The 25,269-nt window shown below is 40.2% G+C and overlaps 1 protein-coding gene across 4 annotated transcripts in view; it reads right to left on the reverse strand.

Annotated features, from left to right (window-relative positions):
• Positions 1-3,224: 3,224 nt before the first annotated feature.
• The window catches only part of SATB1 (SATB homeobox 1), a 182,140-nt gene continuing 160,095 nt past the window's right edge, over positions 3,225-25,269 (reverse strand). For 3 of the 4 annotated variants that reach the window (XM_082258587.1, XM_082258585.1, XM_082258586.1), the window contains exons 10-11: positions 6,639-6,842; positions 3,227-5,053 (exon numbers count right to left, since the gene is read on the reverse strand). In XM_082258587.1, the coding sequence (XP_082114713.1) occupies positions 4,541-5,053; positions 6,639-6,842 (717 nt within the window). In that variant the 3' untranslated portion in view covers positions 3,227-4,540. Of the gene's footprint in view, positions 5,054-6,638; positions 6,843-25,269 lie in introns of all 4 variants that reach the window. The other variant, XM_082258588.1, reaches the window with a different exon arrangement.

A 25,269-nucleotide genomic window follows, 5' to 3' on the forward strand; every position in this document is an offset into this window, starting at 1 on the left:
TTTAAATTGAGGCTAGGCGATCACTTTAAATGGTGGGATGTTGGCGCTGTGTTCTTGAAATAACTCTGTGTGTTGGTTTTATGTTTACATTGTTATCAGCAGTGTACTATTGATCTCACTGCAGAGTATCGACATGATAGGTGGGCAGCTTTTGTATGTTGAAAGGTTAATCACCTGGATTGTGAAGGGAAAGTTTGGGTCTGGGAAGCACCACACTAAAATTCTTAAGTCCAAAACAAAATGTACTGTATTTCAAAAATAAAGTTGAAACAAATTTCAATGTGATTCAGTGGTCAAACATCACCCCCTTCATTAGGACTTGTTGGAATATAGATATTTATGAGTACTCAGAATGTAATAAGTTATTGATAATAATGCAACACTACAGCCACGTTCAGCAGCTGGTTTGGGCAGCTCAAACAACACATAAATCTATATTTCATCAAGTTGTGATGAAGATCCTAGCTCTTGAAATACATTGAATTGTGTATCAGTGTGATGTTTTGAACAAATGTCATTTGAAACTCAAGACTTTCAGTGTAGTGCTTTGATTCCTGACCAAGACATCCAATAGGAATTGTCAACAGAACACAGGCAGTGACATGGACACTCGAAGAAGGAAGTAAACAGAAAAGACACATCACGTAAATACAGGTTTAGATAAGTAAAAAGGGTTCTAGAGTTTTTTTTTATATCTAGCAATTAGGTAGAGTATGGTTGGAAGGAGGGGTGGGGGTGAAGGGGGGTTAAAAACTATCCTGGAGATGGGCTTTAAAGTGTATGTCAAGTCAAAAAAATGTAATTTACGATGGAATGAGAAAAGTTAGAACCTCTATCCAGGGCTCATTTGGAAATAATCCCCCTCACTTTTTGTCCTACTGACAACTTTTTGCCAGACAAATAAACCAGACCGAGAAAAGTCCCTTTGGTAGATTTTCTATCACTTCTTGTCTTGTTAATCTAACTCAACAGGACAGGAAGTGAGAAAAAATCTCTCTAATGGTGCCATGGATAGCAGTAAAAACCAGACAGGGATTGTAATCCTCCCCTACTCTATACAAAACTTTAAAAACAATTTTAACTTGACATACACTTTATTTATTCAATCATGTCAGTAAATCTATTTTTTATTTTACTTTTTTCACTTGCATGCAGATGTAATGGATTTAAAGTATGGTAAACATAGCTTCACCTTAATCACTAAGTGAAAATTTGCTTTGTTAAAGTGTATCTAAATCCAAAACTTTTTTTATTGTTAGTTTTTAATAGAGTAGGGGGAAGGTCAGGTTTTTATCTCTGACTGTGTTCCCATTAAGCCCCGTACACACGATCGGCCGTCTTTTGTCCAGGGCTGTCGGTGTCTGTTGAAAAGTGCAAAAGACTGCACAAGAATTTTGTCCGCCGACTACAGCCGACTGCAGAAGTGATGTCATGTAATGGTTAACTTTCCCTGTGTTTTTCCTTTTCTGAGAATGCCCAGTCTTGCAAATCTGCTGTCTGTCGGCCGAATTCTGTACTGACTGGCGAACAATCGGCCGCTCTGGTGTCGGCATACAAAAATTTTAATGCTTGCATGACAGATTCTTTTCGGCCGAATGTGCGCTGTCGGCTGTCGGAGGCATCATACTAACAAGCCTACAATCGGCAGATCGGTCGTCGGCCAAAGCTTTTCGGCCGACGATCGGCACGTGTGTACGGGCCTTTACGGAAATTAAATTTTTCTATATATCCTGGTTACTATTATCATTGGGTCAGAAACTGAAGGAATTCGCAAAGTGTTTGTCACTATAATATAAATAGAAGTAAAATCTTCCTCTGTGGACATGTGTTCTGGTGATATCTGCCTAAGGGGCAGAATGGGGGACAAAAAAATATTACAGAGGTTTTAACCAATCACTTCCCTATCCTAAATAGAAAACAAACTTTTTTTAATAGATATATTTTTAGTGAAAATATTCTACTCAATTAGGAAATCAAACCTATGGTACCCAATTAACTTCCAGACTAAAGCAATGATAACAAAGAAAGATTTTTGTTATTAGCTACAACAGGTTGCTGTTTTTTACCTCATCAAAGTGGCTCTGGCATGATTATCTTTGTCTGTAGAAGAATCCTTTTCAGCTACAATCGTCCCACAACACCAACCACTGGGCTTCATACCAGGTGCTGGCCTATCACATCCCAGAGATGATGAGCCTGTTCAGATTTGCTACCTCACAACTACTATGTGGCCCATGGGTTTCACATTGGCAGTCGCATTGGAAGGCAATAAAGTAATTCCTTAATCTGCACATTGCTTATGATAGAGGGCCTTTAGAGTTTAAGTCTAGCCAAAATATGTGGCAAAATATTGGCAAAATATTAGATGTCCTGACGGGTATTTACTGCTTTCTGCTATTCATTTAGAGATTCTCTTCACTTACAGTAACAATGACAATGGTTTGGCCAGACAAGAAATGAGGGGAGAGCGCCACCAGCAACACAGAAATGAAAAGCTGATGTGGTTTCTAGATTTGCCCTATTTGTTGCTATTGGAGATTTCCTCTTAGGCTCGGGTCACACTATTGCGATGCGGGAAGGCTGCGAATTCGCAGCCTTTTCCCGCATCGCACACGCACCCCCGGCAGTTCACACTGCCATATGCGATACGCTGGGGGTGTCAATGTAATCTTAACGACACCCCCAGTTTGATCGCATATCGCAGTGCGATCGTGCAGTTCGCACAGGATGGGATCGCACAAGTGTGAACCGCTGTGCGATCCGATCCTGATGCGGCTGCAAAAATGCCTCCTGTGCGTGTTTGCACCGGGTGCGATGCGAATTTAGCCATACAAACTGTATGGCTAAACTCGCACCGCACAGCTGATCGCATGTAATGTCGGAGCAGTGCGCTCCGACATTACATGCGAACCCGGCACTCGCATAAGTGTGAACCGGGTCTTAAACTTCCCCCTACAAAACTGTTGCCACCAGGACAAAAAAGTAAGGTGAGATCTCTCTAAAGAAGCCCTGGATCACTGTAAATCCTCCCTCACTTTATTCAAAACTTAGTAAAAAGTTTTGGCTGAACGTACACTTAAGGACCAATAAGCACCATTTTTATCTATAGCGCTAAATTCAAAGGCCTCTTGAAGCGGAAATTTCCAACTGTTTTTTTTTTTTTTTGCAGTTATTCTTTATAAAGTTAATAAAACAGACTTTTGTTTACTACTGTTCACCTTTTTACCCATCCATAATGTCTGCCAATTTACAGGTTGCTATTTACAGTCAGTGATGATCCATAGTATACACTGTACACAGACACAAACCTTACCATATCTTACCATACAAACAATTTTTTAATTGTGTAGTTACAGTCAATAACCACTTCTAGTCAGAACATCTTTGCATAAAGAAAAACTGTGATACATTTATAAAAACAGCCAGCCGTAACAAAATAACTGGTGTTTTCATAGGCATAAACTCAATAAAAAAGAAATACACCTTTATACATAAACTTTGTACAGATGTAGCTTGAAAATTGATTGTAAACCAAGGGAAGACACATTGCACACATCAATTATTTTTTTCACATTAATTGCATAAGTTTCTAAGGTGATCTATTGTTTTATTTACCTAAGCTTGTTTGCATGATAGTAAAAATTGCATACCACAATAAGAGTGAAGCTTATAGTATGAATTGCTTGAATAACATAGAGCACTTTTTATAGGCAACTCTGTAAAGCACATTTTTCTCTATTTAAAACTTTTAAGACACTTTGTTTTACTGCCCATCAAAATACATATATAAATAGAAAACAAAATCAGTATGGTAACAAAGGTAAGCAATATTACAACAAAAATAAAGTAAAAATAAAAATAGTCCCCCCCAAAAATAATTACAACATGATGCTGCAGAATCTACAGATAATGGGACCAAACAATCACATATTCTTCCTTCTGTAAGCAATAAATGAAAATGTAAAGAAAATGAAAAAAGTACAGTGACCTTTATTTTTAAAAAGAAAACAAAAAAGTCTAAATTTACGGCAGTGCCATATAACACAAGGCATTTGTTGGCATGTTATCAATTTAAACTGCATCCAACAGTACAGAGCTCTTCTGTACCCTATGACTGTGCAAGAGTAACATACTCTCCTATTTATATATAAGCGTGACTCTCTGAAGATCAAGTGTGTGTACAGGAACAGGAAAACAGAAAACAAAAAACCATTGAAGGTTTCTATGCTTGTTTCAAGACTCCAGCTTTCAATCTGCCTGCACTAAGCATCATGCTTATCAAGTATGTTGTGGCTTATCCAGTGAACACCGACTTCAAAATAATGTCCATTGTCTCCTCTGGAGCTAAAAAAAAGTTTATAGATACAGTAAAACATTTAAATAATGTCTGCATCATTTCCTTTGTCTTTTTTTGTGCAAGTTCTTTTTCTTTTCCACTATTTGTTGGCCACACAATGTACAATAATGTGTTACAGACAGTATATAGGATGGAATTGGAATCAGTAATGCCAGTGGAACATTGGGATAAAATAATAATACTTTATGACAAGTTATTCAGGTCTGCAGTGATGTCTGTGTTTCTTTCTCCAGTTATATTATCTTCAAGCTTTACAGAAAACAGTGTACTAGTATTTTTGTCCTGGGTTTCCCCTTCAATTTCCTTGGGCATCTCCTCATCTTCATAATCGGCAACATCTACCTCTAAACCAGAATTGTCTTTCAGCTTCCCATGGTGTTTCAAATAGTAGCGCTGATTCTGGAAAAACTTGATAATTGTATATTTGGGCAGGTCGAGCTGAGCGGACAAAGTTTGAATGGCTTCTTCGTCTGGGTAAAGGCCGACGTCTTGAATGAAGCTCTGTAAAATCCCCAAGGCCTCCACAGAGATTTTTGTTCTGGGACGGGGCTGTTGGCGGTTTTCTTCCTCTGATTCCGCTGGAGAAGCCACAGTAGGCTGTCTGGGTGGAAGTCTAGGACCTGGTGGCTGAGGTGGTTGAGGCTGCTGCTGTGGTTGTGGCTGCTGCTGTTGCTGTTGCTGCTGCTGTTGTTGCTGCTGAAATTACAATTAATATGTCTTTAAGGTTAATTAAAAATAAACATACGCAATAATTAAAGAAGAAAAAAATGTAATCTATTTATACAGTCAACAGCCATGCAAGATGCAGCAAGATATAAGAAAATCCAAGAAAAAACCTTTTGATGCCTGGTCACATGCACAACACTAAGGGGAAAATTGTTTAAGTATCACTACTCATTTACCTCCTGTGTCTGAACATCATTCCCCTAAGCATACCCCATCAAGGGCCATGGGATCATTGCTTTTATTTTAGCTACATAGCTAGGCAATGGAGATGTGCTGAATGTACTTTGGTGCCATTTTGATGGTAAAGCCACTCAGTTACTACTTCTATTTGTACACCAATCCCCCTTCAGCAGAGGTCATGTGAGCAATGCCTTGACTCTAGCCACAGGGCTAGCTGCTGAATAGGTGATAGATTTACTTTTGTCCTTTTATTATATTCAATTCTCATCAAACTGCATTAAATAGAAAAACTGTTGAAACAAATGTACTGTCTTTTTGAAATCACTATGTTTTTAAAAATTTCTATCAAAAATTATGAATTTGGATACATAAACACAAAAATAGATGTAAAAATATATGTACTTATTTCTATAAATAAACTTTATATTCTGAGGACACACCTCCAAATGATTAAGTTCAGTTAACTGTAAGGGTAACTGTTAAAAGTGTTTGTAAAGCGTCTTTTGTTTTCTAAAATAACAAACATGTTATGGTTTTGCACAGAGCCGTCCTGATCTTCCTCCCACAGGCACTCCTGGCTCCTCCTCTTCATCCAGTGCCACTACAGGAAGCCGTTTCCTATGGGGCACATGTGCAGACTCACTCCCAAGCCCCGCTGTCTGCGTCCATAGACACAGACAGCAGGGCACGCCCCAACCCTCCCAATCCCTCATCACAGAATCAGTCAATGGCTTCCCACTGCTATCGATCTGCTCTGTGAAGAGAGACATAGTCGGGAGAGCTGTTGCTCTCATGCAAAGCACTGGATCTGATGGGGCTCAGGTAAGTATAAGGGGCAAGCTGGGGGAGATCCTAGGCACAGAAGGTTTTTTACCCCTTTAAGGAGCTGTTACCCTTACAGCATACAAAAGATACAAAACAATTATGTTGTGCTTCTAACCTTGTGGCAACAGTATGGAGAAGTCCCTTTTTTGTTCCAGCATGACTGTGGTAATATGGATTGATGAATTTGGAGTAATTCAAGTGGCCTGTAAAAAGCTCTGACCTCAACCCTAATGAACACCATGGGGAGGAATTAGAATGCCGATTGCAAGCCAAGTCCCCTTGCCCAACATCAGTACCTGCCAACATGAATGCTCTTTTGGCTGAATGGGCACAAATTCCCCCAGACACACTCCAAAATCTCATGCAATCAAGAAGGGAGGTTGCTATACCTGCAAAAGGGGTCTAACTTAATGTCAATGCCTAAGGTTTTGAATTAGAATACCAAACAAGCTCTTACAGCTATGATGGTCAGGTGTCCACAAGTCTATATATTATAATTCTGTTTAGAGATAGTTGCATTTTTCTTTTCTTAAAACCTGAAGACACATACCTGAATCTGCTCTGTGGACACATGGATCATATGCGATGGCCGTTCAGTATGCTGATGAACTGCATTGCTCTCCTGTTCATAAATAACATCTCTTTCTGTTTGGGGAAGACTCAGAAACCTGCGAATCATGGAGAGATTCTCCCAAAGAGTCCTGTTTTCTGGCGATGGGTCTTCTTTCCACCTCAGTAGTTCACATAACCAGCCCTATAATACCAACATGCAAGAAAAATATACTTTTAGCATATTTACAGCAGCTTTTGTAATAAGAAGTATACTAATAGGCATACACGTCTTACTTTACTGGTGTATATTGTATTTTCCATACATTTATAAAATCTACTTTGTGTTGGAGAAATACTGATCATTTATAGAGAAGTTACACACAAATCCCATCTCTTAATGAAGACATGCAGATTAATATTGCAAACAATTTAACCACTATTTTATTATGTTTTAGACAGTTTTCTTAAAAGCCAGCTATACCCAAAACTGTTTCTTCAGATTTAGGCCCTATTTGCACTTATGCAATTCGCCTTCCTGCTTGTGATTTTGTGTGGGCGATTTTCACAAGTTCCTGCAGTTCATTCATAGGGTGTGCTATTCCATGGGCTGCCCTATGCACATTGGTCACCCAAAAGAAACTGCTGCTTCTAATTTTTAAAGTCATGTTTTTCTGCGTGACAGTTGTGGCAAAATTGCACCATGTTTGAGATGCCATTTAAAAAGAATGGCTGCCAAATGTGCGTTTTGCACCAATTGCCATGTGATTTGGAATCGTAGGCAGAATGCAAGGCAGAATTGTGATGATTTTGCCTACGATTACAAATCATGACGTGTGAATAGAATGTTAAAGTAGATCTGAAGACAAAACTTTTTAAATTTAGCTTTGGATAGAGCAGGTATTGCTGTTTTGTCCTACTTTTGGGGGATTAACCCTCTCTATTTGCCTTAGAGACCATTGTCATCTGATTGAACATGTGGGAAAAACAAAATTTTGATTTGTCACAGTAAAAGAAGGGAAAAGTGCGAACTGTTTAAGGGAGAATTACCCCTCAATTTGGAGATATTTCTTCTCACATCCTGATGTCTCTACAGGACAAAAGATGAAGAGAAGTCTTTCCTATGAGACAGGAAAAAAAAACGCCTGAAAGGTGTTTTAACTCTTTGATATCCCAACATGGATTAAAGCTGGCCAAACATCGATAATTTTTTCCGTTCAACCAGCAGGTTGGGAAAAAAATGGATATGGAAATACACCCTCATTATATTGTGACAGTGTGGAGACTTCCCTGTTGTCAGAATACATAGATCAGCGCTGCAGTCTATAGCCTGCAGTGCTGATCGTGTGAACAAATACCAACAGGGCAGTTGAACAGAAGTCAATCAGTAAACTTTATTTCCTCAGACATACAGTACATTGGATTTGTAATGGCCATGGCAATGGGGCAGAACTCGGAACTCTAGAAGTCATATCACGCAACAAGAAAACACATAAAAGAGTCAAGTGATTGCGCTTGCCAGCATCACGCAACACTGAAATAAAAATTTTATTTGTAAATTTAAAAAGAAATAAAAAATTAAAGTTAGCCTTTAATTCTTTTTTTTTTTTATCCAGCAACTATTTTATGAGTACTTCATAAAACACCTGCTACTGTATTCACAATCCACTATAAAATGTTGTTTTCACTAAAAGTTTATTTTCTCAAACCAAAACCTACTACAAATATTCATGTATATTTAGAGATGTTGAAAGCTAGAACAATTCAAATCATGGCATTTTATTCCATCCACTGTGAAAAAGTATTTTATTTATCAAAATAAATCAATATGGTATGGATTAAATAAAATAGTATCAGATACTTTTCTCCCAAAAAAATCATATGTAAGCTTAAAAATATGTATAAAAGTAGATGTAAAAGAAATATACTGAAGACTTTCAACAAAGTTAACAACTCCACCCAACATAGCAATAGGCCAACCCAGATTTCTTAAAACCTAAGATAACCCAACTTTTCTAATCGAGAGCCTGATGCTCCCCATCCCCCTTACAAAAAGTGCCTTTTTATTTCATCTCATAACTGTTTTCCTGTATCTGTATTCTTGAAAACCCAATAAAATATTCTATATAAAGAATGTGGCAGGATAAGAAAGGTGGATATTTCAGTAGTGGACAGCCCAGGCATTCCAGGTTTCCAGCTCTATAGGAAATCTAACAAGCAGACATCTGGAGGTAACCACCATAGTATGGGAATGATTTACAAATGGCAAATTGGCTATTCGCTTTTTATGGTAAATTTCCATTAGCTTAGCAAATGAGGTGAAGCTCTGTTGATTTCCATCATCTAAAAAATCCAAACAAAAATTTTTTGCACATGACTGGGTATGCTTTGCAAAGTGAATTTTCACCATGTTCAGTATATTAATGGAAAATGTATTTGCAAGGTGATCAGTCTCTTTGCCTTTAGTAAGTAAGAGACTCTTACTTCCGGGTTCGGCGAGACTAGCGGAGAGAGCCAGCGTCCTATCCAGCCGCGAGGCAACATAGGAGCTCAATAGCGGCTTTTTATTGCCCCCTTTTTTTTCATATTGGGCCAAGTTTGCTTTTGTTTTTGATGTGTTACCCACGTTTTATTTGGAGTGGTTTTATCACCTTGGAGAGTTTTTAAAGTTTGCTGCAGTACCGATCGGGGGTTTTATGGATAATTTTTATGGACGTTGTATGTGAAGTTTTGTTGTGCATTTTTTGGAGTTCAATAAAAGGAAAACCTTTTTACACTATGAGGAGCCTCTACCTTCTTTCTTCCATGCCGAGTGTCCAATCTTACCCATAAGGAGATCGTCCACCCACCTATCCATACACGGGAGCAGCAGCTTAAGCGCTTTAGATTCCTTTTGGCGTACGCCATTGCAATCCACATCCTCTGGTAAGTGTGCTACCTTACCCCTGAGCAAAGAGTGATAAAACCCAAAGGATCACCGTCACGCACGACCCCAATCTTGCACCAGAGACTCTTCTGAGCACGTTTTTTGGCACATTATCAAGTTGTGTTCACTTTCACGGATTATATTTGAACTGTTTTTATGTATTGATCTACCATCAATTATTAGCAGTATATGGTTTACATGTTTGCACGTGCACTTTAATGATTTAATATATACACGGCTTATTTATTGTTTATTTAATAATTTGTAAATTATTCTATTTATCAGCATAAGTATTAGTATTGTTACACGTTTGCACGTGCACTTTACTTATTTATTTCACCAACTTATTTATCAGGTTAGCTCAGTATTATACAATTTTCATAATTCAAACATAGATTATGCAGAAGTAGCCCCCTTTTTGAAAATGCATCAAGAAAACATACCTTAAATGCATTCCAAAACACATGATGATGTATTAAAAACACATCATAATGTGTGGCAAAAGATAGAAAAGCAGGTATGTAGTAGATGAATGTGAATTAGCTCCTTATTACCATAACCAAAAAAGACAAGGCTTATTTTGAGAAAAAAAAGGCAGTATACAGCAGATGGTAAAAAACTACAACAGATACAGAGGTTAAAAACATACTACAGAAAGTATAGGAAATGAACAAATGTAAATAAATTATTTGAACTTCCAGGATGTTGCTAATTTTCAAATCGACAAAGTCTAATTTGACACCTTCTGTTCTAAGCACCCTGTTTCTGCTCAATATTCTGCCTTTAGCAGCAGCCAGTAACCTTGCTTGCCACTTTCTTTAATTGTTGGCATGAACTGCATATGAACTGAAAATGCCATGCAGATGAATGCTGGGCTCTGTTCAAACCTGCTACATACAACACAAATCCTGTAAAGTTATGTATTATAAAGCAAAATTTATTGAGGAATAAAGGTCTCAAATCCATCTGCCACACAAGAAATACTGTTATGCACTGCACTGCAACAGTATACCATCTGCAGGCGTCTTGCAACAGTAAGCAAGAATATGCTGAAAATAATTTCACTGTCATTTATTTATATATATGAGTGTCACAACTTCTTTTCTCCCTTATATGTAAAACATTAGTTTCAAATTTAGGAAAAGCCACATATCTGGTTATAAATCTGTAAACAGATCACTGTAAAATATTTAATTTGGTTTACCAGGACAAACAGTGTTTGCACAAGCTCTTAATTACAATGTGGCCACTCCTAAGTTTATATCATTTTTGTTGGTTCTTTAAGCCTCCAATAATTTCTTTACAAATCACACAGGTTTATGGACATGGGTGGAATTGGTATTAACATATTTTAAGGTTTATTATTAATGTAGGAGTAGTTAATATGTTTAAACACAGGTTTGAAACATTTTTAATGTACGGGCGGGTTATAATCATTAGGTAACAATGCCTATAAATATTTTGACATCCAGAATTGTTTTTCAAAAGAATAGAGTTTGTCAAAGCAATGGGACTGGGGACTGATGTGTCCTTTATTGTGTATGGGCATAGAGTTTGTCTTTGTTAGTGATTTTTAACATACGCCCTTTAGCTTTAGGACTGTATCCTGGCTTTACCAGACTTGGTTGAAGTATGAACAAAGCATATCCCTCTATAGCGTGCGCTTATTTCTATCCAAAGCACTAAGTGCAACTTCTATGTCTGCTGCCCCATTCCTCTGTTATCTGCCTGTGTTCCTTCTGACAAGTTTTTCTGACACCAAGAGAAGAAAGGTGACGGGGAGGTATCCCCAGCACACAGCTTGTGATTGACAGCCTCATAACAGTTCCTGTGTGTTGTGTGAGGGGGTGGTGTGAGCCTTCCCTCCATCTCCCAGAGCTCTGCAGTGAGTAATTTCATCCCTCAGCTCCCTTTGTTTCTGACAGTTCAGGCAAGCTTTATAAATTCTGGAGTTTGAATGAATGTAGAGAAGAGAAGGCTGCAGATGAACAGGTACAACTTTTGTAGGAGGATTTTTTTCATATCTGTGTATCACCTGAGGCCAGTCACTGCACTGGGTATATAAAAGGATTTACAACCACTGAAACCCAATTACTAAAACCAAATAACAGCTTTACCATGTTAATGTCATCTCCAGTACTTTTCAATCTTCAGACTTTATTAAAAGAATACCAGATTATCCTTCTATGAAGGTCCTTAGGTACTTCCTATTATGAGGTAGCAACTGTCTCCAATAGTGCTCCAATGTTGTCATCCTCTCTCTTTATGGAGATTACAAGAATTTGGTTTTGCAGGCATGGTCTACCTGTATTAAATTTTTTTTTTTAAAATGGCACTATTTGTGATAATGCAGTATGCTGCCATGCATACAGTAGTTACATCTGTGCATTGCAATGCTTAAAAAAAAAAAAAAAGTTTTGATCCCTGTTTATGTGCTTTGGGTACCTTTTAAAATAAACAACAGTACACTGCAATGCACCTATATGGGCATGTTTTTATAACCACTTCTGGACCGGAAGGATTTGCCCCTTTAATGATCAGGCCATTTTTTGTGATTCTGTACTGCATTACTTTAATAGACAATTGCACGGTCGTGGGATGCTGTACCTAACTAAAATTGTTGCCTTTTTTTCCCCCACAAATAGAGAGCTTTCTTTTGGTGGTATTTGATCACCTCTGTGGTTTTTATTTTTTGCGCTATAAACAAAAATAGAGTAACAATTCTGAAAAAAAAAAAAAAAAAAACAATATTTTTCACATTCTGCTATATAACATTCCCCCCCCCCCCCCCCCCCCAAAAAAAAATCAAAAATCAAAATCTTTTAACATTTTAGGCCAAATTGTTGTCTGCTACATATTTTTGGTAAAAAAAATCGCAATAAGCATATTTTGATTGGTTTGTGCAAAAGTTATCACGTCTACAAACTACGGGAAAGATTTATGTCATTTTTTATTGTTTTTTTTTTTCCTTTTTTTACTAGTAATTGCGGCGATCTGCCATTTTTAGCGGGACTGTGACATTGCGGCAGACAGATCAGACCCCTAACTGACATTTTTTACACTTTTGGGGGGACCAATGACATTACTACAGTAATCTGTGCTAAAAATATGCACTGTTACTGTAATAATGACATTGGCAGGGAAGGGGTTAACACAGAAGGTGATCAAGGGGTAAATGTGTACCTATGGGAGTGTTTCTAACTATATTGGGGTTGGGCTTCTGAAATGATCACAGAGACCTGTGATCCAATATAGAAGGATCACAGGCGCTCTGTGATCATTCCAGAGAGAAGAATGGTCAGAATGGTCAGGGAGCGATTGCGGGTGGCAGACGGCAATCAGAGCCGCCTGCCCCATGCATTAGAGTGTCCACTGCCGAGTAGGGGCTGGAGCCGCCTGCCCCGTGCATCGGAGTCCACGCTGCCGAGTGGGGGTGGAAGAGCGCTGCCAACACCGTGCCACCGGCAGCACGCGCTCGCACCCTAGCTGCAGGCATGCGACTGACGTAGCACTACGTCGGTTCGCGCAGGAGGGGCTGCCTGCCGCAGTAAAGCTGTGGCGGGCGGTCGGGAAGTAGATAAACAATCACCACTTCCCATAAGCCTGTGGCATTGTAGTCACACTGCTTTGTGCATTGCTGTCGGAGTTTGCATGTCCTCCCTGTGCTTGTGTGGGTTTCCTCCCAGTACTCTGATTTTTTCCAATAATCCAAAGATATGCTGGTAGGTAAATAATAAGTTTAGCTTTGTGAGAATGTCACACAACACACCCATATTTAAGGTGTAACAGTTAATATGCTCCAGCAGTCCCCCCCCCCCCTCCCCTGCACCCTCTGATTCTTTACCTGTGACAGCGGGCAGGGATTCTTCTCCCTGCACCTGCTGTCACTTTTCAAACACAGCGCAAATGTGTGGGGCTCCTCCCACACAGCCACATCATTCATTCACAGAGATCTGAGAATGAATGGACTACATGTCCCGTCTTCCACCGTGGCAAGCAGGCAATGAACTGTGAGGGTACACTCTTGTAGTTCATTGATTCTTCCTGGACTTTATTAACTGTCTGCCTATATGGAAGGCATGGGCAGATAGCTGTACTGAGAATCTAGAGGAGCCTGACATGGTACCCCAATCTATGGTTCATGGGTGCAATGCTCTGCAGACTCCTGCAGGAAAAAAAAATGAAGTGAATGTTTTTTTCTGTAGAAATATGCGCATTTACTATATTTTTTCCCAAAAGGTGAACGTAACCTTTAATTGCCTCCTTCCCTAATTGGTCCTAGTATGTGTGTAAATATGTACATTGGATTGTAAGCTCTTTAAAGGCAGTGACTAATGTAAATGTATAGTACATAAAGTGTTGCATAAATTGTCGGGGCTATAAAAATAAAAATAAATAAATAAATACATTTTGTCATTTTCACACAGCATAACCAGCAACAAAACCATTCTAAAAAGGGGAAGGTACCTTGGAACCTCACCCTTTACCTTTCTAATTAAAATGGCTTGTGTTGAACCCCTAAACTCAAATGTGAGGTGATTTTACTCTTAAAGATAAACGTTCAGCAACAAAGTGCTTTTAAATGTGTCTTATTAGAGGAAATGAATAACACTATGACTAAGGTTTTAAATTATTTTTACCTACACTTTTAGTCCCCATTCACACTAGTGCGACTTGTCAGGCGACTTGGTCGCCTGACAAGTCGCTGTGGGTTGCCCGCCATTGATTAGCACAGGACCCGTTCTAATAGGAGCGACACAAGTCGCTCCGACTTAGAAAAAGGGTCCTGTACTACTTTGGGGCGACCTGGAGGCAACCTGCATTGACTTCAATGATATGAAGTCCGTGCATGTCACGCTGTGCACCGCAACCTCACAGGTCGCCCCAGCAAGTAGCATCGCCCCTGTCTGAACGGGGTCTTAGGTGAAGTTAGCCAGATAAATAGATAATACTTTGATTACAATAGATTTGGTAGACTATGGTAATACCAAAATATGGGCTATGTGCCCCCACTATAAATAAGTAAGGATACCAGAAGTCACAGTTCAGTCACCCTTATACGTGTAATACAAAATATACAAGTCATTAAATGGAACCCTGATGCTCTTATTTTATTGTGAGGGGTGCATTACTCTTTGAACAGCAAGACTTGCGATTAAACAAACTGACAGACATTAATGGAACACAAATAGACAGACAATGAAAAATTTAACAGACTCACAGAAAGAGACAGACAAAGAGACCCAACCTTTGAGAATTCTTGGGTAAAATACTTTTATTGATGCTACAAAGCATGCATTAACCTAGAATCCTGGAATTCTTCTTTCCACTTTTAGGCAAATGAACACAAAAAAAAGGAGTTTTGCTACAGTAAGACCTTACTGCTGTGACAGGGGATACCATCTTACAATGATGAGAAAGGCTTAACATGACAGCTGTACACAGAAGTACACAGCAAGTCCTGATCTCAGACAAAAATTGACTTTTTAGGGGTGCATACAAATAAATATTTAATAATAAAATAAATACTAGAAATAATCCAAAGTCCAAAATCCTAGCACAAAATATCAGGGGGGCATTAACTCCACAATGCTCCTAGTAGCAAGGGGCTTGGAGATCTTTGGCTAGGTTTTAGGTCACATGAGAAAACTTGGGAGCGTTGTTTTATTTATGGCAAGAAAGTAACTTTTAACTTAAAGTAAAAACGTGACTTGCTAATATGAATATGTCAGAAATATGATATGAACATGAAGAACCGATAAATTGACCTGTTCTACAAAATGCAACATATTATTTAATCACAAACCAACACTTAAAAATACTGTTGTAAAATACAAATAAATATCGAAGCTTGATCCTTTTTAAAAATACTGTATGTTTGCAAAATATGTGAGACATACACTATATTATAAAAAGTATTGGGACGCCTGCCTTTACACGCACATTAACTTTATTGGTATCCCAGCCTTAGTTCGTAGGATTCAATATTGAGTTGGCCCACCCTTTGCAGCTATAACAGCTTCAACTCTTCTGGCAAGGCTGTCCACAAGGTTTAGGAGTGTGTCTATAGAAATGTTTGACCATTCTTCCAGAAACGCATTTGTGAAGTCAGGCACTGATGTAGCTGAGAAGGCCTGGCTTGCAGTCTCCAATCTAATTCATCCCAAAGGTGTTCTATCGGGTTGAGGTCAGGGCTCTGTTCAGGCCAATCAAGTTCCTCCACCCCAAACTCGCTCATCCATGTCTTTATGGACCTCGTTTGTGCACTGGTGCGCAGTCATGTTGGAATAGGAAGGGGCCATCCCCAAACTGCTCCCAGAAAGTTGAGAACATGAAATTGTCCAAAATGTCTTGGTAAGCTGACGCCGTAAGAGTTCCCTTTAATGGAACTAAGGGGCCAAGTCCAACCCCTGAAAAACAATCCCACACCCTAATCCCCCCTCCACCAAATGATTTGGACCAATGCACAAACAAGGTCCATAAAGACATGGATAAGTGAGTTTGGGGTGGAGAAACATGACTGGCCTGCGCAGAGTCCTGACCTCACCCCATTAGAACACCTTTGGGATGAATTAGAGTGGAGACTGTGAGTCAGGCATATATATATATATATCTATATATACATATATATATATATATATATATATATATATATATATATATATATATATTATATATATTACTATATACAGTGCTTTTTTTCTCAGAGAATAGGTGCAGGAACTCACCCCCCCCCCAGCCAATCCCCCCCCCCAACTCCATAATTCCACGAGCAGAAGTAAAGGCAGCACCAAATCTGCGTAATGCTCAAGGCCAAAAAGGCACTGAATAAAAACAATTAGGAGCACATAACACACAGAGCAGGAAAGTGTACTCTGCAGTGATGAGGTGTGTGTATCACACAGGGCACAGGAGAGAAAATCAACACAAGGGACAGTACATTTTTCCCCCAATGTAACCATTTATTTCTCACCTCTGTACCCCCCAATCACACCTCACGTCTGCAACCCTTGTCCACAGCTCATCTATGCCCCCATCCACAGTTCACCTCTTCTTCCCGCTGTCCACAGCTTATCAATTCTTCCCCCCATCGGCAGCACACCACTTCTTCCCCCTGTCCACAGCACACCAATTCTTCCCCCCTGTCTGCAGCTCACCACTTCTTTCCCCTGTCCGTAGCTCACCCCTTCTTCCCCCATCCGCAGCTCACCACTTCTTCCCCTGTCCGCAGCTCACCACTTCTTCCCCTGTCCGCAGCTCACCACTTCTTCACCCTATCCGCAGCACACCATGTCTTCCCCCTGTCCGCAGCACACCACTTCTTCCCCCTGTCCGCAGCACCCCATCTGCAGCACACCACTTCTTCCCCTGTCCACAGAACACCACTTCTTCCCTTTGTCTGCAGCACATTACTTCTTCCCCCTGTCCACAGCACACAACTTCTTCCCCCTGTCCATATCACACCACTTCTTCCCCCTGTCTGCAGCACACCACTTCTTCCCTCTGTCCCCAGCACATCACTTCTTCCCCCTGTCCACAACACACCACTTCTTCCCCCTGTCTGCAGCATACCACTTCTTCCCTCTGTCCACAGCACATTACTTCTTCCATCTGTTCGCAGCTCACTACTTCTTCCCTTTATCCACAGCACACCTCTGTACCTCTGCCCAGAGCTTAATTCTGCACCCCTGTCCACAGTTCACCTTAGCACCCCCTACAACTCACATTTGTACCCCCTGTCAACAACTCAACTCTGCACCCCCCATCCGCGACTTACACCCCCTGTCCACAACTACAGCTTGTCTCATCCCCCCTTCCACATTTCACTTCTGCACAATCTATAGATTACCCTCCAATTTTCACCTCCCCACCCCCTGCCACCTCTAAACAACCTGCCAACCTGCCCTTCCCAGCTCTTGCCCCTGTAGCACCTGCCCCCCCCCACTGTCATCTCTTCTCACAACTTCACCCCCTCTTCATAAATTCACCACAGTGCTCTTAAATCTTCTTCTTAATAAATCCAAGTGCAGTGCCACCACCAGGTGATAATCTCCTTTCCTTCCTGGAATAGAGCGATCCTTACAAACTATATTTCCGATCCGACCACATGAACACTATGTAGATGCCTTTGTGTTTTATGTGGTCGAATCTGAAATATTGTTTGTAAGGAGCGCTCTATCACAGAAACAAGAAAGGCGTTTATCCAAATGAGAGCAGTAAGAAAGATAGTAAAAAGCCTTGACTATCTGTTGTGAGGTGAGCAGGTATTTCACCCGTTGGTGGTACTGCACTTTGATTTGTTAAGAGGCAGTGCTTTAAGTGGCCCAAAAGAGGTGCCGGTACTCTATTATAGCCTATAAATTTTGTCGCTCCCCCCACCCCACATCAGGGTCCCCACAGAGCACCCCCCCTGGCCTGGGCTGGGACTCCGGAGCAGGGGGACTCACTGGTGGTGACTGATCTGGCTCTGGAGTGGGAAATATTCTTGGGGGGGGCAATTGAGGGCGCAGATGTCCAAAATGAGCGTACTGGTACTCTAAGGCGGTATGCTCAAGAGCCATATTTGGAAGTGGCGGTACTGAATACCAGTGCATACCGGCCCACTTAAAGCACTGTTAAGAGGAAGATTGAAGAGCACTTATTTTAGTTTTGCTTTGTATTTTGTATGGTGGATATATAAGCAAATATCTCTGGATATAGAAATGTTTATGGTTCAGTAGCGCTGCACTGTATTAGGAACTGTATGTGACAGGTACTCTTTACGGAAAGATCTGGGGTCTATAAGACCCTAAATCCCTCCTCTGCCCTCAAAAGCATTCAAAACACCAAGATTGGTGTTTTTGAATGCTTTCATTTTTTTTTTTTTAAATTGGCGCCATTGACATCCGGGGAAACTGGAAGTGATGTCATGACATCGCTTCCGGGTTACTACAGCAAACAGCCGATTACAGCTTTGTTTGGCTGTCCAGCCAGCAGGAGGATGCGCCAACTGGTCTCTTGAGTCTCTGGGTGGAACGAGAGAGCTCAAGCAAGCCGTGGAAGGCTTGTAAAAGCAGTCCAGTGGCTAGTTAGCAGCTAGGATCGCTTTTAAAAGAGAGTCGACTGCCAGATCTAAAAAATGTTACCAGGGTGATGCCTGCAGCTGCCCATCCAAAATTGTGTTCTAAATCCACATAAAAGTGAAAGCAAAATCACAAAATTAAATTGTTTTAAATGAAAAATAGTAGAAATATCTCCCTACTAAAGATAATTCCACTACCAATTATCCATTTCTCACTTCAGAGAAACAAATGCAGATCAAAATTGGAATTTAGACCTCAAGGTTGTAACATATTTAGATGTTCAATCCAATACACCCCTTGTTTTTCTACTATTATTTATTCATACCCTTTTAATTCAGTGATTTTGTTTTCATTTTAAGGTAAATTTAGAACAACTTTTTGGATGAGATTCTATTTGTTTTATAATTTACATCTGAATGTTCCTTTTCATGGTGGGAGGGCTATCCAGGCATTGTGTTTTCTTAACTCATCTGTTTTTTTGGTTGTGATATAATCCTGATCATCTGGTTCCTACATGCAAATGTATTATGAAAGATGTCACTATGTATATTTAGTGTGTCTTTACCTGAGAAGGGCAGGCTTTTCTTGAAAACTTGTATGTATATGAGACACTGTTTTTGACTTTTTCTCTAATAAATTAAGACTGCCGCATCCATTGACTACTTAATTTGACTATATAAGATATAGAAATATGGGGTTGGCTCTGTTGCAAGCACTGTTTACTTACATACTATATATATATATATATATATATATATATATATATATATATATGTGATTTGGACAATAAAATACATTATGATGACAGAAGAAAGCACTGAGAGCATTTTAAATTATTTACTAGGTTAAAAGGGTGAAATGGCACTTTAAATACATCAGATTTCATCATCTATGCCATTTTTTGGTGGCAAAGTGGTATTGATCTTTTCAAATGCTTAAAATTAACTATTTCTAGAAGGTTATTATTTGATTAAAGACATTAGAGTTGAGGGTAAAAACGATGCACTTTGTCTTCCTTACCATTTCAATCACAACGTAATTTAATATGAAATATGCCCTAATGATAATGAGAAAAAAACTGGCCCAACATTGTAAGTGATATTCCTTACTCAACCTAACATCCTTTGGCTATATGAAATGTATCGATCTTCTGATGGCTTTAACTTTATAAGTATTGTGTTTTTTTTTTCTTTTCAACTTAAAAGGAAGTGGAACCTGTCAGGATATAGTTGTGGGGATTTTACTGCAAACTTGTGCTCTAGGGCTGTCGATTCTGTCATACAGAAAAACAAAAATAAATAAATAAGCATAACAAGCCTCTGTCACTTCTATGGCTGTTCTGGGGCAGCGACCCACCAAGATTCCATTAAAAAAGGGATGGAACATTGTTCTACATGCTTTTAATGGGACATGTGAACACTAGTTCTAGAAAAGGGGGAAATGTCACCAGCACACCACGGATCTCAAGAATGGGCCTAAAGCTGTGTTACTATTTGTTGTAACAATGTAATAGAAGAAAAAAGCTTTGGACCCATTCTGAAGATCCATGGTCTGCCGCTTATACATACAGCCATCTCTACAGGAACGTTTGCATTGGGAATTGGAATCAGCAACAGTACTGTGCACATAGTACAGTATACTGTTGTAAACGCTCAGAGGTTGGGTGTAGTGCCTGTTTGAAAAAAAGTATTTGTTGTCAGCCGTGTTTATTGAGGAACCAACCTCAGGGAGCACTGAGACAAATCCGCGAGGACTGCAGCATTATCAGCTAAAGACACTGCAGTCTATGCTCAATCTTAGAACAGTGCAGCATGGAACAATGCTGTCCCTTTTGTGAGTAAGCTCTCTCAATGTCCACGGGGGGAGAACACATTGCACAGAGCAGCCCTCCTCTTTTTCTTGGGTCCCCTGTCAATGTTCCTGGCTCCCCCTCTTCAGTGCTGGATCGAATAAGGGCTCAGGTAAGTATAAGGGGGGGAGGTGAGGAGCATACTGCTACCTAAACATTTGTTAATGCATTCCTTGCATTAGGGTAAAACATGTTTAGGCTTTAGAACCATCTAAAAGCAGGTGTGGGATTGGCATAATCACAGGCTGACCTTTTGATGCAGGAGGAAAATGTTGGATGTGGAACAGATAACATGCGCTGCACCAGTAGGTACATTTCTCACAATGCTGCAACCTTGTCATCAGGGCCGGTGCTACCACTAGGCGAACTAGGCAGCCGCCTAGGGTGCACTGCCACATAGGGCGCAGCCATGGCCAGGGCCACATTCCTCTCCTGTCCCCTCCTCATCCCCAGTGGATGTCACCTCTAGAGAGGGGGGCAGTGTGTACAGCAAGGGTTGTGTAGGGTTAAAGGGGGGCAGTGTGTATAGGAAGGGGGTGTAGGGTTAAAGGGGGTAAAGCATTAAAGGAGGGCAACGTGTGCAGAGAGAGGGTGTAGCATTAAAGGGGGGCACTGTGTGCAGGAAGGGGGGGGCAGTGTGTTCAGGAAGGGAGGTGTAGGGTTAAAGGAGAGCAGTGGGTAGAGGAAGAGGGGTGTAGGATTAAAGAGGGCAAAGTGTACAGGAGTGTATGCAGGAAGAGGGTGTAGCATTAAAGGGGGGGGGGGCACTGTGTGCAGGAAGGGGGGGCAGTGTATTCAGGAAGGGAGTGTAGGGTTAAAGGGGGGGGCATTATGTGCAAGAAGGGGGGCAATGTGTACAGTTTTTTAGGGGGGGTGCAAGTAGCTGGTCTTGCCTAGGGCGCAAAATAGTCTAGCACCGGCCCTGCTTGTCATAACATTGCATATTTACACATTATTGATAGTGATTTTTCAGCCCTTCTAGTTCCACTTTCAGGGTCAAAAATAGGAATTCCAATGTGTTATTTACTGTAAGGACAATTTTGTTATTCATACTATACACACACTACAGCGCATCAACACCCAAAAGCAGAGTTGTAATATGTTGTAGCTAAGCAGTTCTCAGATGTGGTGGCTTCACTAGCTTTCTTTTTTCATCCTTTTTTCCTCTATTTTCACCTGGTAATCATGCTCCTATTGTCCTTAGGTGGCTAAACCCACTCCTAAACTGTAACTATGGAGGGAGCCATGATTGTAATCCAGGGTGGAAATAGTAGTTTGCAATATGAGTATTTTAGAGAAGACATTGGAAGGCAAACAAAAATGTGCTGTCAGTTCAGCTCACAAGAATTAACAAGGACACTGATTTTTTGGCAAAATCAATAGGTATTCGCTGAAAACGTTTGCAGCCCGAAACATGAAAAACATGAAAGTCACCCACATCTGAGAATTAGTAAGCTGATATATATTAACCAATCCTCCAATCCCAGTTGACGCCTTCTGAGGGGAAATGTGTCGGGTGGAGAAGCCGCATCGTCACTTTTAGCGCGGTCCGCACTGCAGGCGGCCATGAATGATATCTGATGCTGGAACATTTTTATCTTAACTGTAAGTGCGATTCTTTTACCTACAATAAAGAGTTTTTTAGGGTAATGCACTATCCAGCTTTTCTCATTCATCTACATGTAAAACGGGCAATCACAGGAGCACATTGGAGATATATTTAGGATAGAGGAAGCGCATGTCCTTTGGGTCTATTGTTCCAAGTTACAGTATCCTCTTCTGGGTAGTGGGTCGGTCCAAAACCCATTTGAACCACGCAGAATCAAGGGGTTATTGCCGCTGGAAGGAATTTTTTCATAAATTGGGGCCATCTCTCCTAAGAAGCTCCTGACATTTATGCTGATTATAAACGCCTTTCTGGTAAGCTGCCACCTGGCGTTTGTGTGTGGACACCTGGGGTTTGCATGCAGCACCGAATACCGCATGCGGTGTGAATTCAATTAGTACCTATCCATTTGAGCTGCTATAATATTTAACCCTTCAAGGATTTTGAGATCTTTATGAATGCACCTTAAATAAGATACATCTTTGTATGCGAGACGGACTGTATTTCATTGTTATGTAGACACTTGGTGTGTCATAGGACTATTATCACTGGTGTCAGTGATATTTTGTATGCACTTTAAGCACTAATTTTCAGCTTTCAGTGCTGTCGCACTTTGAATGACAATTGCGCTGTCATGCAGCACTGTACCCATATGAAATTTTTAGCATTTTGTTCACACAAATAGAGCTTTCTTTTGGTGGCATTTAATCACCGCTTTTTTTTTTTCAACTAAAAAAATTAAAAAAGTTTTTCTTAGTTTCTGTTATAAAATTTTGCAAACAGGCAATTTTTCTCCTTCACTGATGTGTGCTGATGAGCTTGCACTAATGGGCACTAATAGGCAGCACTGATGGGCACTGATAGGCTGCACTGATGAGGAGGAACTGATAAGTGGCACTGATATGTGGCACTGATGGGCACTAATAGGCAGCACTGAGGGGCACTGATGGACACTGATAGACAGCACTGATGGGCACTGATAGGCGGCACTGATGGGCATTGATTGATAGCACTAATTGGCACTGATTTACAACACTGATGGGCACTGATTGGCATCACTGATGAGCACTGATAGGCACTTTTGGGGCTGCCCTGATCATCAGGACACTGATTATCAGTGCAGATGTCCCCTTTCACACTAGCCGGTTATCGGCTCTCCTCTCCTCACGTTGTGACAGCGCAAGGAAAAAAATGCTGATAGACGCCACATGTGTTTACATGATCAGGCGCGATGGGATACAGCTGATTACGTGGTAAAGAGCCGCTGTGATAGCGGGAACGCGAGGGGCGCGATTTTCCAGAATTGGCCAGCTGCTCTGTACCCATCCTTTTGCTATATAGTTTTTAACTGCTTTACCATTCAAAGGTTTTGTGTTCTGCTAGACTTGTGATCCAGGCAATACCGTCAGACAGCAGTCAAGTTTGTAACCTATTTGCTTTACTTCATTTATGTCACTGACTTTCTCCCTGCATGTAAATGGCCAAAAAGTGAGACTGAGGTCATCAGTGTGCTGTTTCCTCTTGTAAACATGTTCATTGACCCTGCACAAAGCAATGGTGCCTTTCCCTTTGCAAATGTGCTGCTGTGCAGAAGACTATAAGAGTGGTTATATCAAGATATATTCAGGTATATTTAATATAATTTTTAGTAAAAAAAATAACTGAATGATGTTGTGTTTTAGTTATGTCTGCTTGTCGTTTATCTATATCAAAGTTAGCAAATTATGTACTCTATATAAGTATACCTTATACTGTACTATAATCTCTTACAGTGCATTCATCTTTTTTATTTTCATTTTAATGGAAATGTTTTCTAAAAGCAACATGGAAACTGTACTTAGCTGATTTAACATTTTGCAAACTCTAGTTGTCTAGCCATCTGACTTCAGTACTTCAAGTACCCTTTCTATGCACGATTAAATAAATGTTTCTCTTTAGCTCCCTTTATGTGGCTTAGAGTCTAGGCAAAGATCACATGTTCTTGGGCTTTGAGCATTGTGGGTGGTACAGGTCATTATATGATAATGTTGCTGTTAACTCACTACAGCCTACAGTATCTGTGAGATAACAGGATCACCATAGAAAGCAGAGCCTCTACACAATGATCAAATATGGCTTACTCTGTCTACATATATCATTACAAACTACACCTAAAAACAGGGTTCCTAATACATTAACACACTAATTATATGAAGCTGATCTCTTTCACATGTGCATATTTTCTGGCACTTTTTGTTTACATGTAACAATCAGTACATTTTTGCTAAACATTTCTTAGAACCCCCAAGCATTATATATGTTTTTAAAGCAGAGGCCCTAGAGAATAAATAGGTGGGTGTTGATAGTTTTTATGTCACATGCTACTTGTGCAGCGGTTTTTTAAATGCAATTTTTGGGGAAAAAATACACTTTTGTATATGTAAAAAAAAATGTAATTGTCCTATCCAAAGGCAACACTTTAAAAGCCTTTACAGACTAGCACTTTAGATTTACAGAGGAGGGCTAGTGCTAGAATTACTGCCCTTGATCTAACATTTGCGGTCATTCCTCATATGTGTGGGACGATTGCTGTTTATGTACATGCGGGAATGACATGTGCATTTGCCACGAGCACAGGGGGATGGGGGATCTTAAAATTTTGATTATTTATTTTTTTTTTTTTTACACTGTCGCTTTACATTTTTATTTTTGAACACTTTTATTGCTGTCACAAGGAATGTAAACATCACTTGTGACAAGTACTCTTTATGCAGACCCCAGATCCATTCTCTGCCCTTAAAAGCATTTGATCACACCAAGATCAGCTTGATCAAATGCTTTTTATTTTGGAAAACAGTGCCGCTTACTTCCCGGGGAAACCGAAAGTGATTTAAGCTCATTGCTTCCGGGTTCCTATATCCTCAAAGCAATCAAAGCCATTCCAGTCCTTGAGCACCTCTATGTTCAGCTGGTGGAAGCACTGGCTGGTCGATTGGAACTCTTGCTGGTTTGGGAGATCCTGGTAAAGCTGTGGATAGTTAGAAGCTAGGATTACTTTTACAAAAGAGACGACCGTCAGCTCACATGAATAAATGGCAGCTGCAGGACCCATCCCAGTATAACTACTTGAAGTCTAGTGATGTACAGGTACGTTTGATGGTCGGCAAATGGTTAAAAACTATATTTTAAAAAAGGCAGTTTCCCTTTAAA

Source organism: Pelophylax lessonae (genome assembly GCF_965119305.1).
Source record: "Pelophylax lessonae genome assembly, chromosome: 5".
NCBI classification, from domain to species: Eukaryota; Metazoa; Chordata; class Amphibia; order Anura; family Ranidae; genus Pelophylax; species Pelophylax lessonae.